We start from the raw sequence: 15650 nt of genomic DNA on the forward strand, positions 1-15650 counted from the left end.
GAACAAATTTCTGCAGGATATTTTTGGAATAGTTTGCTTTCCCTGATATTGATACCATACAGGCAAATACTAGTGACAGCCCTTGCTTGTCGAGACAGCATACAGTGTACCTTCTGTCCAAATCCATTTAGTGGCATAAGTTTGGCAATTTAAAATCCATGATGGTTCAATAATTTAAACCATGGAGATGAGCACATGCTACCTAAGAGCTATTTCTCCCTTGGAGTGTTAGGCCTTTACTTGTACATGATTAGCACCACAGCGTTCCACTTGTCCTATCTTCTTTCTTACTACCAAGAACATAGATGTCATGGCTGAAGCCATTATAGACATTCAAACTTGAGATCTATGTCCTGATATTCTTCCCTAAGGTAAGGCAGATCCAGAGTGTACAGGAGCATACACTTGAAAAAGACACAGCCCAGGTCTCAAGCTCAGTTCCCAGATATGCTGGAGGTTCTTTACTCCTTCTGTGCTTCAATGTCTCCTCTTTAAAACAGGACAAGATACATGGTAATTATTTGACAATTATAAATTTTGTAATCTATTAAAAATGAAATTAGGCCGGGCGGTGGTGGCGCATGCCTTTAATCCCAGCACTCGGGAGGCAGAGGCAGGTGGATCTCTGTGAGTTCAAGGCCAGCCTGGTCTCCAAAGCGAGTTCCAGGAAAGGCGCAAAGCTACACAGAGAAACCCTGTCTCAAAAAAAAAAGATGTCCAAAAAAAAAATGAAATTAAACTTCTATCCCTTATAGCTGAGCTTATCTGCAGTTTCAATCCCTGAATCTATAAAAGGTTTATTGTAAATTATCATTAAAATTTATCAAACATTCTTACACCTAAAAATAGCATTTTCTTAATGTGAGCAATTATATTAACAGACTTAGTGGCATGATACCTATTATTCCTGGACTGTATAATTGTATAATTGCTTTTAGATACAGAACTGACATTGATTTTGTACTCTCCACTGAATAAGATCTCTCCCTGGTTGAGGGGGGAACAGGGCTTAGAAATATACTATGCTGAATTCCTTTCTATTTCTTTGGTCAGCTTCCTATATAATAGCTGTTATTCATCTCTCTCTCTCTCTCTCTCTCTCTCTCTCTCTCTCTCTCTCTCTCTCTCTCTCTCTCTCTCTCTCTGACGTTCATCCTCATATTATCATCTTAACTCTTTGCATTGTCCGTAAGTTGCATAAAAACTTAATCAAATTCCCCTGGTCCTTACTCCTACCCATTGTTTCCTCTCTTTTGTGTGGAATTGCCAATGGCAGCAGAATAAGGAATGTCTATTTGATCTTTGTTCAAAGATGGTAGCAGTCTGAAGCTTTCAGCTGCACTATGGGAATGGCCTTGAAGCATTGTGGTAAGATTCATCTCTCCAGCGGTAATACTGAAGGAGAGATTGATAGTGACATATATCTGGAATGAGTCATGAGCAATGGACAACAGCTTGGTTGGCTAATAAGAACCTTGGACAAAAATGTGAATAGATCTAGGGGAAAAAGATATGCGGAAAGACTTCTTCAAATGAGTACAAATGTGTGTGTGTGTGTGTGTGTGTGTGTGTGTGTGTGTGTGTGTGTGTGCTGTCCCACATAAAGCTTCAGCAAAGATCAGCCTCTGAAAAGCACCATTTTAATAACCATGTACAACATAACCTATTATTTGGGTCAAGAAGAGAAAGTTCATGGAAGCAGAGATGAGCTTATGTTCTATAAGCAACATAAACTTCCATTCACCAAAGCCAATCTGGCTAAGAGAAGACATCAACACAAAACTCCAGACATGGCATCATTTCCCAAGGAAACCAGCCAGCCACCTGGTGGCAGGTTGATTGCATTGGACCATTTTCATTATTGAGGAAACAGCTCTTTGTTCTTACTGGGGCAAAAAAAAAAAAAAAAAAAAAAAAAAACAACAACAACAAAAAAAAAGTCGTTAGTATGGTTTTGCCCTTTTACATTTCCTTCCTTTGATATTCCCGACAAAAACACCATCATAGTATTATATACAACATTACATGTGACAAAGCAGCTCATATTATATCAAATATTGGGCTTATGCCCATGGAACGCACTGAACCATCCTGTTCCCCTCATGCAGAAACAGCTGGTCTAGTAAAATTGTCAAATGGCCTTTGGAAAGCTCTATTATGGTTCCAGCTGGTGAGAGCATCTTTAGGGCTGGAATAATATCTCTCTGTGTGTATGATAGGTTCTAAATCCATGTAAATACACAGAGATGTTTTTCCTCAACTCAAGATCCAAGAATCTAAGAACCATGGGAATATTTTTCAAATTGCTCCAAATTATTTTTGTTTCTTTTCTTTACAACTTTTGGCTTCTGTTGGTTTTAGGTCTTACTACCTAAAAGAGGAATTGTGCCATAAGAAAATAGATTTATTCGTGGAACTGTAGACTACCATAGGCCATTTCAAAAAAAAAAAAAAAAAAAAAACAGTGAAACCATAGGAACAAGCTCCTCTAGAGAGCTGCTCACTCTTCCAATATTTTGTTATGTAAGTTGCAAAAAGCTTATGTAAGTAGCACTGTTAATGATACAGACTCTTCAGAAATGAGGATTTGAGTCATTCACTATAGTAAGCAACCACTGTTAACTAAGTAAGGTACCAGTGGGAAACAAAGAAAAAAATGAAAGAAGCTATAAGTGTAATCTATTACCCCATGAGCAGTTACAGTCCAATCTGTAGCAAACAGTAGTGTTTATTACTTTCTTACTTCAAAGAAACTGTGTGTGTATGTTTGCGTGTAGTATGTTTGTGTGTGTGTGCCAATGCATGTGTGTATGTACTGATGTTCTTTAACTTACAGTGAAAATATATCACAACAAACCCACTATATACATAAATCCAATATATATCTGACACCTAAAATACTAAACCTAATAATTAAGCAAAACTGGGCATTGTAGAATATTGGTTGTTTGGCATCAGGCATTTGAGGCAGTCTTAGGAGCTACAGCTAGCATCTCAAGATACTAACATATCACTAGCCTGGGAAAAGATTAAAACACCACAGTTGTCACTGGATGCCTACTATGCTGGCTCTGTCCTGAAGCTGGAAAGGCATAAGAACCATTGTAATCAGGGATCATCCTTATAAGCAATTTCCTCTTCTATAATACCTCCCCTAACAAAGACAAAAAGCAATAATATTGGCTAACTCTATCTCAGGGTTAACTTTATAGGATATTTAAGTGTGGATTTGGCTAGCTGAAAGAGAAATTAGCACCTCCCAAAGGTGGATGAGTTGCTAATTTCTCTTTCATCTAGCCAAATCTACACTTAAATATCCTGTAAAAGTATCCTCTTCAGGAGAGAAGAGGATTCTCACATTTGCCATTTTCCTTCAACAAGATGATTTGTCATCAAAAGGGTAGTTACCTCAGCTTTGGGTGGAAGATGTTTCATTTGTAGCCCTTGCTTGGAAGGAAACATGGCAGGTAGGAGTGATTATGAAAGATGTATTGGCAAGGACTATACTAGACTGGACTGTACTAAGTTCAATTTGCCTAAAATAATGATCTACATTCCCAGAATCCCCTTTTCCATATCATTCAGAGTGAAAGCTGACCCAACATTCTATAGACTTATAGGTAGGGTTTGTCAGGGATAGGCAAAACAAGAGTCATCAAGTGTGGGCACCCACATGTGTTTCTAGGTTGCCCTCATTTTCCGTGACTTCCTGTTGCCTTCCTTCTGCTGACCTCACTGACCTTCCATCTATGTGAGACCCAGGGAGCTCACAGCTGCTCACTCTCTAGCTCCACACAGTCCTTCCTACCGCCCCTAATTGAAAGCCCTGTCGCAGTGAGACATTCTAGACTTCATAAATTTTCTGGAAGTTCCCACTCGTCTATCCACACAGTGCTTTAGCCAGATCAATTAGTCATTCTCAGATTTTCCAGCCTCCCTCAACAAGATGTTTCTTTCCAAGATTCTCCTTTGTGTTGGGAGAATGTTCTCTAACTCCCTTATTTCCTGCAAGTACTTACAAGGGCTCTGTTTTCCTAACCAAATCTTGACCAATTAAAGGTAGTATGAACACAGAGCTGTGGTTGTGTTGGTCACTTCCTTCAAGCCCTTAAAAGATTCCTAAGTACACACACAACTGTATGTTATGAAAGTGTGGCTCACCATGGCCTGAAAACCAAACAGGAAGCCTGGAATTAAGCCTGGATATTCACCGGTAATAACCGTTCTTCGGTTCTATATCCACTAAGTGGATTAAACGCAATTACAGTGCTCTGTGTTGAGCGACTGCCACCAGGGGGCAAAGATAATATCTTAATACAAAGCAGTAACAGTGAGAGTTATTTACTTAATACCAGGATATAAGCATTACTGTACTCTGCAGTTTATTCAAGCTACCTCTCAGCTCCATGAATCTTGCAAGTTAGATATTATTATCCCTGTTTTACTGAGAAGAAACAGATGTTCAGAGCGTAAGTAACTTGCCCATCCCAATACCCATCTTAACAGTAAAGCAAGCAATCCTTCTAGGAAGACATATGGCTACATACTTCATCAACAATCCATCCATGTTTGTCTCCAGTGCTCTCCCATGTCCTGAGTCCTCTTCTTTCTGGAACATGTGTGCCTCACACTAACTCCACACTGGATCCTTTGTTAACCACACTGCGTTCCGCCTCCTCCTTTTGCACATTCTGCTAGGAGGCTTTCACACAGAAATATTTGTAATGAACAGTGTTTTATTGATAAGTAATACCTGCACACTTTCATTATTGTGGTCTTAGAATTGGAATTTGTTCATTCATTTATTTAACAAATCGTTCCTATGTTTCTGAATAGCTGGTAAATGATTCCATCCCAATACTGAGGCAGTAATGAAAAACCCCATCAAGCAGGCCTCTGGAGTTTTCTATGCAGTAACCTCAGTGGAAACCTTATTCCACATTAGGTGATCACTAACTGTGAAAAGGCCACTCCTTTTGTTCTCCTGAATTCTCTCCGTAGAACTGGCAATGCCTCTGTCTTCTACAATGCATGGAGTAGGGACAGTTCAGTTTGGACCTCCGGTGTTCAGCCATCATCTTCCTAACTCCTGACTAGTGGGTTAGGTGCCAAGGCCTCAAGTATAGGCATAAATGTCACGATTCTAAAGAACTCACTGACATACCAACGTGGCCATATGGTGCCAGCCCTAGCTGATTGGTTGATTGTTGTTGGTACATGTGGGAAAACAAGACTATGAGAAACTTGAGGCTGTCTCTAGTCTCTTAATCATCTCTCTCCCTTGCACCTAGCTCAGTGCATGACACAAAGCACGTGCTTAATAAATGATACGACTCAACTCCTAATCTTAGACCTTTATTTAATTAAGTAAATGAAAAAGTACTATTTGCCACATATTGTTTCAGACACCACACAAAGCTGTGAAGGAACAAAACAGACTTGAATCCTTCCTCACACCCTACATTCTGAAGTTAAAAAAAAAAACCACCCTCCTAGTGACTCATACTATTGCCCTTGCTCCTGAGTACCAGAGCTGAGCTTTAGTTTCCTCACTGTCTAGCTATGAATTGGAAGAATTACATATTTTATAAAGTTATTTAGGTCCTAAGAGTCTTATGAAGGGTATAGACTATATTTAAGCATAATTCTTAAATTAGTATGTTCATATTAACTTTATGGAGAATCCAGCAATGCTAGAATTACTGTTCTTTCAATCCAGCTCTCTGCCACTTACTCTAACTCTCTTTACAACATCATACTCTGCATTTGATACCCTCTATAGGATCCAGTGTCTCTCAAAAAAAGAATGTAATAAATAGATTCATACAAATAGAAACAACTCAAGGACCACCAAGAATCTTGATCATAATAATATTTAGGAGACACAGAACCTCATGAAACTCTGCTCAAAACGTGTGTCAATAGGCCACTTTGTAGAATTATTTGGTTGAAAGACCCATATCCAAAATCATTCTTATCTCAGTGTGTTTTGACTGCATAGCAATTAGTTGCCAAGCATCTACAGAGTCTGAAAGGTTTCTTGACTTTGTTTTGTATCAAAAGAAATGAGCATTGTATCCCTGTAAATTTTATAGGGCTTTTGCTCATACCCTATACCATTAAAATTAATGCAAATCATTAAACAAATTTGCATTCTAAATCAGCACAAGATACTCTCCAGTAGTGCATTATGATATTTGTAGGTAAAATACACTGTGAAAATGTATTAGCTTCATAGAAAAAACATACAAACATAAATATAAGTAAAGAAATTTCTAGCAATTCTTGCTACTCAGATTAAGATGTCTCTAATTCCTACCACATCTGGATTTTCACTATTCCTCACAATAACAATACAGCCATTGTCCTTTTAAAAACAATGGCATATGAGGAAAACTTTGTACAGGTGTTGAAATGACCAGCTTGATGGATGACTTTCAAATGACTCAGGCGGAGAACAAAATGTATGTCTAAAGACGCCACACCACCTCTAAATTAAAAAAAAAAAAGTTACTGCCCTTTGGAGATTTTTGTCTCTCCTTAATGCATTAAATATACTTCATACAAAATTAGTAGATATTTGTCTGAGCCGATATTTTAGTTTTCTTAAAATTATTTTCACCTTTGAGAATGGGTAACCTTATTATCTCAAACAAATGAAAAGGACTATTTTCCCCAGATACAAGCATAAGCTACTCAAAAATTAAAATCATCTTCAATAGAAATCTATTCCACAACATGATAATTGAATGCAACATGATCCAAAATAGTTATTTCATAAACTTGCTAGCCTATAACAGAAAACCAGATGTTTCTAATTTCCTCAGAACTGAGTTGCAGTTTGTGATAGTGGCCAGAAGAGGGCAGGGTCTTGTTTCTTATGACCCAATAGTACTTCGTGTATTTACAATGTTGTCTTTAAAGAGAATTGTTTGAAAATGTTTTCCTTTTTACAAATAGTAGCTAGAGAGTGAAAAGTCAGACATTCCAAAAAGAATATATTCAAATTTATTGGGTTTACTTACTACTGATCATTTATCTGCAAATAAAATAGTTTTAAATACTTGGAATGACTTCTGATCACCTGTGGTGGGGTTGGGGAGGAGGAGGAAGACATGGAGAGGGAGAGGGAGTTGTTTTAGAATAATAAACACATAGAATTAAACTCGGTTTTTAATCCCCCCTCGGTTCATTTTCTACAAATGTTCTAACTTTTACAAATTTTTACAATTATAAACCCAACTCTACAATAAAATAAAAACAGGTACGGCTTTACAATAGAAATGATAATTTATGGAGAAAATTCATTGGTTTAAAATAAAATTATTTCCTGAAATAGGTTTATTCAAGGCACATATAATGTTCAAACGTTTCTTTGATTTAATAAATGCTAAAGAAAAGTCTTCAAGTCTAAAGTCTATTGCTTAAAACAACAGTATTTAAGGCTGGTAAGCCATTCATATACTCACTGAAGCACATTAATGGGGTGGGGGTGCGCGCGTGCGCGTGTTATGGTTCCAGAAACACCACAGAATGTTAGAGCTGATATGTTACAGATGTTCCTGATTGGGCCTGAAATAAAGTCTACCACCAGTTACTAAGTGCTTGCTGGGAAGGTGGGACGGCTCCCTAATCATCCCTGGAAAGGAGTAATCCAAAGCTGGCCGAAAAGGCAATGCTGGAACCAGTCCAGGCGTTAGGTAGGGCGACACAAAACCAGACAGCGCTCTTCCTGGAGAAGAATATGCCAGGCGCAGTGGGCTGAAAGCTAGTCTAGGACTGAAACTGTAGAGACTTGAATCTCCTCCATAAGCAGCAGACGTGGCTTCAAGAGGAGAGAGAACTGATTTATTACTTAAAGTCCCAAAGCCAATGCCAGCAAGACTAAAATCTGAAGCTCTCTGGAAGGCTGCGTTTTCCAACTCTGCGTGTGCTGGGTCCCTGCAGTCTGGCTTATGTTCTTTCCCGTTTAAGATCTGTTCAATCGCTTGGACAACATCTCCCTTGCAGAACTGTAGAATGCCTTCTAGGCGGCTACGCCTGTAACCTGGAAAAATCCTGGTAAGAATTCCGATAGGGTCTCGTGGTCTTGAGGTCCCCGTGGAAAGGCTGGCTCTGGTGGCAAAGTAGTCTCTGGCCCACTCACTTTCATTCCCTGATTCCAGGTCAGAGGAAGAGAAGGACCTGGGACTGTCTTCTCCTCCTGATTGCTCCATGGAGCAAGGAGACAGGATGATGTTGGGTTTGTCTGAGTGTTCTGAAATAGATGACATGAAGCCCCGTTTCTCCGTGGTACCATTACCCTTAGGAGATGATTCCAGAGAGTGGTGGTGAGCGTTGGAGACCAGTTCTTCATGTCTGCTCTGGCATGACTCACAGTTATTCTCTTGGGGTTCTGTAGAAAAGAAAACAGAAAATAACCAGTCATATGAAAAATTTGCCACAACATAGTAGTGCCCACTCAAAGACAATGATGGATGAAATAATTCACTCACTCATAATTTTATATATATATATATATATATATATATATATATATATATATATATATATATATATATATATATATAATTAGAAATTTTGATCCACCCACAAACATCTTCATGAAAGTCACATTTTAGAGATTGCTCAGAACTAACATGTGCCCAAACAGAAGAGAACGTTGTTACATGCATTTCACAATATAAGGTTATACAGTAAGGACCTAAATCCCTTAACATTTAGGAATCAAAAGAGCAGAGTTTGTTGTTGCCCAAACGTGTCAATGTGACACCATCTTGGAATCAGAGGTTTTCTAAAATGTCCAAGCTTTGCTTTTGCCAAAGTGATGTTCTTTTTTTCCCCATGAAGACTCTATATAAAAAGAACTAAGTTAAACAGATACCTATGGATAAGAAGTCATTAAAAAGAAAAAAACATAGCTTAAACATGAGTATTCTATTTAAGTTCTAATGCTAAATTTCAATAAATGATTTTAACACTTACAATTCAAATTATACTTAAGTAGCCTAAATAATGTAGGGAAATAAACTGCTGGTGGCATTTGAAGACCAGGTGCTTTCAGGGTGACATGACTGTAAAGCATTCCAAACTAAAGCCATAATGTTCCTGGTGCATCAATCACAAATCGCATGAGACTTAGGTACTTCATTTTATGGGAGAAATAATAATAATAAAACATAGCATTCTTTGTAACATCTGGTGAAAGATGCATTTTCTTTTTCAGTCAACATCAACTGTTAAGAAAAGATTTTTAAAACCAATTGCTCCTTATAGAAAATTACAAACTTCATGAACGCAATCTGCATGGACCCTGTAAAAACAATATATTAGACCTTTATTACCCATTACAACCCCCACTGGAATATTAAGAGCAATTTTCTAAACAAAAAGAAAACATTTTATTAAAAACTCTGATTTTTCAATTTCAACATATTGAGCATAAGAAGAAAACAAGAATATTTCAGTTCTATACTGGCAAGCTAATACCAGGACACTAATAACAATGTACACACACACCCCAAATAATGCTATCTGTGTTTCATCTCCTCTTGTCATTTGCACACACTTTAGCCCTGGAAAGGTAAAACTATCCAAGACTTTCAGTAGTACTTCTTCCCAACCTTCTGTCTCTATAGCATTTTTAATGGTAACATAATAAAGAAATGGCAATCTTCAGTATTCTTTGATGTTTCCCTGCATCTTGAAGAAACAGTCCCAAACACTGTCCATAGGCATCTATAGTTTGTTTAAAATGTAAATCATGTCCAATTGAGCACTTTCAGGGCCAAAACTCCAAATACTTAATGAAAGAAAAGTTGTGACTGTTGTAACATTGCGCACTGATAGTTTGAACTTTAAATAATGTAAACACTTGTCAAATGACATTTGCCATGTGGAAATAAATTCTAATTGTTCTTTTATTCCACTTGCTTATAAATGTGATTCATTGAGTATAGCTCCTGAAACACATGAAGTATCAAAATTACATCTCTGCTGTTTTGTCTAAAAATAATGTATTACTTTTAGGTTGGACTCCCGGGGGGGAGGGAGGGAGGCAAGAAATACTGGTTGTCTGTGACTATTTGGAAAATAAAGTTTCTTTTAAATACTTGGTATAATTCCCTTCATCTCTATCCTCTCAACTTCTGGAGTTTTGTTTGTTTGTTTGTTTGTTTGTTTGATTCATTGTTGTAGTTTTAGACACTGATAGCCTTCCTTCTTTTGAACACAAAGCTCTTTTACATATGGATATGCTATTCACCTCTGAATCACTGTAGGTCTTTGTTTTGTGAATGAATAAGTTAAATACAATATCTTACTATAATTCATGCCTATTGTGTAAGAGGAGGTAGTCAATTTAGAAAGTCAATGAAGAGGCCTATGAAATATAGAGTTGCGTTTTATATTCATGGCAGAATAATGTAATAAAATCATTAGGCCTGTAAAATGAACGCTTTAGTGCCAAAAATTTACATAAATCCATACCACCAGCCAAATCTCATTGCCAGCCTAGCTGAAGGAACCCCAGCATTTGCTTTTCTTCGGACAGAGTTTGGCAATGTTTCTCCTCAGTCTCTCTTGATGAGTCCATGAGAAACACTCAACGTCTATTGGCCTATTGAAATAAACTAGAGCATGTGTCAAAAGCTGACGTAAATGAATGCAAAATTTCAACTCAGAAATGGCCTTCTTTCGAAATTACACCCAGTTTTGCTAAGATCTGCAATTTTCACAACCAAGGAGAGTTTCTAATTAGTAACTTACCGCCCGGTTATCTCATAACTTCGTGTGATACAACCTGTTTAGGACTTTAACAAAATGATTAAAAGGAAATGTTCCCTGCTTATCGGCCCTGTGAAGGGTTGTGAAATTTATGGAAACACAATGACATTAAGATTACAGGAAAAGTTCATTCGGGGTCGTTTTATGTACAGATCCAAACAGGAGATAGTGACCATAATAACTTTGCTGTCAGAAACTACACAGCAGTGCTACAACCACTCTGTTGAGATCGCTCCAGCTGTAAACTGACGTTCTTGCCAATGGTTTGGCTTTCTGGACGGCTTAAACTTATTTCCAACATAAACTAAATCCAGTCCCTAAAGCTTTCCACTCCTCTGGGAATTGTGCTTAAAGAATTAAAAAGGGATGGGGCGGGGGTGGGGGTGGGGGAGCAGGGTAATTTCAGATTGTTTCTTAAGTTCTAGCTGATGACAAAACGTTGTCACCAAAGCCAAGAACATCACAATAACCAGTCAACGGGTTTCCTGTGCAAGACAAGAAGCCTCACGGTGGTTTTTACAACTGGAAAGAGTGCAAGTACACTCGCTAAAGTTCTCTCTCAACACCTGCTGAAGTTCTGCCCACACAAAATCAAAGCAGACTGCACCTAAATCCATCCCCAGGGCGAGCCTGCGGCTGCGATCATCCACGTTTCATTTTTTTCATTATCTTTCTCTATAAGTCGGAAACAAACCGTTCTTCTGTTTGTGAAAGCTTGGTACCTAGCCTCCATCTAGCCATCCACGTTGCAGATTCACATCCCTGAACCTCATCGCTTCTTTCGAACAACTTTCTGCCCACCTTTAGGGAGCTGCTGCTCATTTCAGAGCATCCTTCCAGAACAGTCATTTTCTCGCACGAAAAGCAAACCAAACAGAACTCACCCTGCTTTGCCTCCGCATAATCTTGCTGGAAAACCTCGAAAGCGGGTACCTCCCGGCTCCCGGGGTGCCTTGAAGCACCCGCTCCGAGCACAGCCATAGCCTCAGGCCTGCGTACGGCCTGGGGACTCGCGTTCCTGCCGCTGCCCCCCGACGCCGGAGCCCCGGACCCCGACGGCCCCGAGTACAGGAGCCGGTGCAGCCCACGGGCCTCGCTCTCCTCCTGCGCCTGCTGCCTGCGCAGCGCCACCTGCGCGGCCATGACGCGCTGGCGCTCTGCGATCAAAGTGCACTTGGCACACGCGCAGTCCCGCCAGCGGCAGAAGCGCTTGTGGCCCTTGAGCGCAGACACCACGCCGTGATTGCGACAGCGGGCGCACTTCGGGGTCCGCGGGTAGCCGCAGCCCACCGCCCCCAGCGCCCTATCCAGCCCCGGGCCCGGAGGGCATCCTCCGCGACCCGCGCTGGCGGCCGATCGCAGGAACAGGCCGGGCGGCCGCAGAAAAGCCGCGGACACCGGGATCCCCGACGGCAGCGGGCGCGCGGGCGATGCAGGTGGGGCGGCCCGCAGCCCAGGAGCCAAGTGGGGTCGGCAGCCGCCGCTGCGGTCCCTACGGCCTAAAGGAAACTGCTCCATTCTGAGAAGGCGCCTCTAAGAGTAGCGACCCGCAAGGAGCTACCGGTAGGATGCAGGCTGTGAACCCGCCTAGGTCCTGCTGTCCAGCTCTGCACACCGAAGAGTTTAGTCTCCTGGCCCAGAGCAGGAAACTGCCTCGTCCAGAACCTGACCGCACAGCCAGTCACTGAGCCTCTGAGTCCAGACGCTGGGATAGTTGTCCCGAGCTCTGCCAGTCTCCTGAGCCCAGGAGGGGCAGGCTGGAGAGGCCACCCCGCCCACCCTGTTGGCTGGCCAAGGAAGAAGGCCAGGGGAGGGCCTGGGGCGGAGAGTGGGGACTTTCTGGGAGGTGGCCTATGGGAAAGATTAGAAACTGTCCTGATGAGGTTGAAAGACCCATTATGGAAAAAAAGAAACCTCTCAACCCCATGGTCTAACCCCACCAGTTCCCCCAAGGAATGGATTATAAAATAATCTCCCTACCTTCCCTTTACTGTCCTAATTTAAGCAAGATTTGAAGTTCTTTCTCAAGCTCCGTGTTTCTACTAAGTTGGAAGATCTGTGTTTTTTACTTCTCTCCTTTCCCGTTTCTAGATGAAGTCAAGAGACCAATGTGACAAAAAGACACAACACAGCTTGGAAGACTGTGGCCGCTGCTCATTGGAAAGTTATTTTAAATAGCTCCTGAGACGGCTTACGAAGAGTGTATAAACAAGAGAGCTGATTCCGAGTCAAACTGCTTCATGTGCTTTCTATTTATTTACACGTGCAAATGCGGGCTGTACAAGGGAGTATGCTTGAGACATTTGCTGTCAAGGCCGCTGTGAAGCTCTTCTCTGGAACTACTTATGGGTAGCAATTGTGTTAAAGCTCTCTCAAAAAAATACTTCATATTTCTCTTGTGAGATACTGAGGAGGGCCATGAAGATCAATCTTTATGCTGTCAAAAATGCATGCTTGAGCTATACATTTAAAGGGTTTAATTGTTCAGAGGGGATCACATTGATTCTAAACCAAAGGAGCATTTGAAGCAGAAAATTCCTGAGTGTAGTAAATGAAAGGGAGAGTCAGCACTCTGACAGGTCCTCATGAACACATCCAACTGCTTTAACAGGAAGTCATACTCTAGCCCTAAAAATGGCAAATAATCATTCTATTTTAATTATTTCATAATTCCAGGTCAGACAATCTGGATGACTCCCACCTGCCCACTCCAAATCTTCACCACTACCGCCATCACCTCCTACCATACAGACATCCTCTCACAAAGACATACTACCCTTCCTAATCACTGGAATGACCTTGGGAATAAAAATACACAGTTACCCCAACCCAAGTATTCTGATTTGTTTGTAGTGACTCTTAAACTGGCATGGGGATGGGGACCTATAATCAATACCAAGGACTACCTGAGCCCTCTGGAATTTGTGATAACCAAATGTTTTCAAATCTGCCTAAGGTCTAGTGATTCTCAGCTGTGGAACTAATCACCAACATATGAAAGATGGGTTTTTAATGCTACTTGAGACATAATAATGTGAATAATAGTATGAAGTCCCCTTTCATATTCATTTTAAGAATCAGTTACATAAAGAAAAATGTTCAGATTGGCAAAAGCATCTTTGCATTTTCCTCACTTGTGTATGCTTCGTAATGTGCCTGCAAAAAAGCCTCCACATTTAAAGTAGCTCTAAAATTTAGTAATAGTTTTCTCTTTGTATTAGATCCTGATGCTACCTTACACTTATAATAAGTGATAGTAGTTTTCATTCAAGAAAAGAAAACTAGTTTTTAAGTAAGTGTATTGGAGTAAAATGTGGGCAATTTGAAAGAAGAACTGAAGTGATGGAGATGAACACACATGGTATAGAAGACACGTGTGCTTCTATTTATGATTTTAAACTCAGCCAGCAGACACTCTTGGCATGCAGAGCACAGCAAGGCTAACTCGAAGTGAATAAAAGCCTTCTCCCTAAGACCAGGAACAGAACAAAACAGAAGTCCACTCTCAGCACTTAGGCTCCATTCTACTGGAAATAGTGGCCAATGCCACCAGGCAAGAAAAATCACCCTGAAGTTATTCAGAGCAGATGAACATCATAAGATACACCCTATCTTTAGGTGATGTGAAATATATATATATGTATATATTGCATATATATATATATGCAAAACTTTTTTGAAAAAAATTCCTAAAACTAAGAAGTGGCTTTTGAAAGTTTGCTAAATATAAGATGAATATTCAAAATCATTGCATTTCTGTATATTGAAATAAAGTCAAATGGTCATTAAGTTAATGGAGGAAATAAACCTATTTATAGCAGCATTCAAATCACATTTGAGCTATTTATAATGAAATTTATAAAAAATTGAAACTAACAAAGCTTTGCTAATATAAACTAAAGAACTGTGTTCATGAATAAGAAAATAGTTAAGATAGTAAGTCTGTCTAAATTAATCTATAAATTATTCAGTCTTCAAGATAAAAAATTCCATCAGATTTTTTTCACAGAAACTGTCAGGTCCTCTCTTAAATTCATATGAAAGTGCAGAGGAAAAATTTTATTAGAGCCCAAAATATTTTTAGAAAAGAATAAAGTTATAGGGGAAACATTAACTTGTTCCAAGAATTATTTCAAAATCATGGCAGTCAAAATGGTAATACTGGTGTAAAGCGGAAAAAACCAATAGAATGAAACTGTCTAGACAAACATCTACACATAAAGATACAACTAGAGTTTGGCAAACATGCTGAGATATCTCAGTTGATAAAGACTGTTCTCCCAGCAGGCTTTGCCAGAACAATTGGGCATTTGCATGCAAAACATTAACTTTGACTTATATCTAGCATCACAGATAAAAGGATCTGAAAGTGCATTCTGTGGCATAATGGTCCTAAAAATAATTATTATGTGGGAAAGAAAGAAGACAAAAAGGATGTTACATGGTGCAGTTTGATTTACTCAGAATTCAAGAAATCAATGTTAAAACTCACCAGCACGTGTTCCCTGGGATAAGCAAGAGCACAGAAAAATGGAAAGAAGAGATGACAAAAGATCAGAAGAAAAAAGGGAGACAATCAGTGTGGTATCATTTTAATTGTTGTAATGGTTTTTTACTTATACATACATATGTCTAAAGTCATCTAATATATACATTAAATACCACAAGTTTATTATATATCAGTTGTGCTCGTCAAAAGCTACTGCTATGAGGAGAAGGCATAGACTATCATGAGGGCAAAGTGAGCAAAATTAGCCCAACTTCAAACCCAAAGCTGGATCAAGGATTCCCATGTATTACTCAGACATACTGAAAAGCCCAAATCTTTTTCATTCCTCCTTCCCTTACCTTCCCTTTACCCAGGA

The 15650-nt window shown here is 39.6% G+C and overlaps 1 protein-coding gene across 1 annotated transcript; it reads right to left on the bottom strand.

Moving 5' to 3' along the window:
- Nucleotides 1-6985: 6985 nt before the first annotated feature.
- On the bottom strand, nucleotides 6986-12882 carry Dmrta1 (DMRT like family A1). Its single transcript, XM_052718377.1, has 2 exons — nucleotides 11670-12882; nucleotides 6986-8395 (listed from the first exon to the last, which is right to left on the bottom strand). Exons 1-2 carry the CDS (start codon nucleotides 12301-12303, stop codon nucleotides 7551-7553), a joined length of 1479 nt encoding a protein of 492 aa, XP_052574337.1. The 5' UTR covers nucleotides 12304-12882; the 3' UTR covers nucleotides 6986-7550.
- Nucleotides 12883-15650: the final 2768 nt, after the last annotated feature.

The sequence above is a fragment of the Peromyscus californicus genome, unplaced genomic scaffold (assembly GCF_007827085.1).
Source record: "Peromyscus californicus insignis strain IS unplaced genomic scaffold, ASM782708v3 Scaffold_5__1_contigs__length_169319896, whole genome shotgun sequence".
In the NCBI taxonomy this organism is placed as follows: Eukaryota; Metazoa; Chordata; class Mammalia; order Rodentia; family Cricetidae; genus Peromyscus; species Peromyscus californicus.

What these genes read in the sequence shown, in the direction of transcription:
- Dmrta1 (XM_052718377.1), bottom strand. Translation starts at nt 12,303, where the DNA reads ATGGAGCAGTTTCCTTTAGGCCGTAGGGACCGCAGCGGCGGCTGCCGA. An exon ending in TTATGCGGAGGCAAAGCAGG is followed by an intron (nt 8,396 to 11,669) that starts GTGAGTTCTGTT and finishes TCTTTTCTACAG; the next exon opens with AACCCCAAGAGAATAACTGT.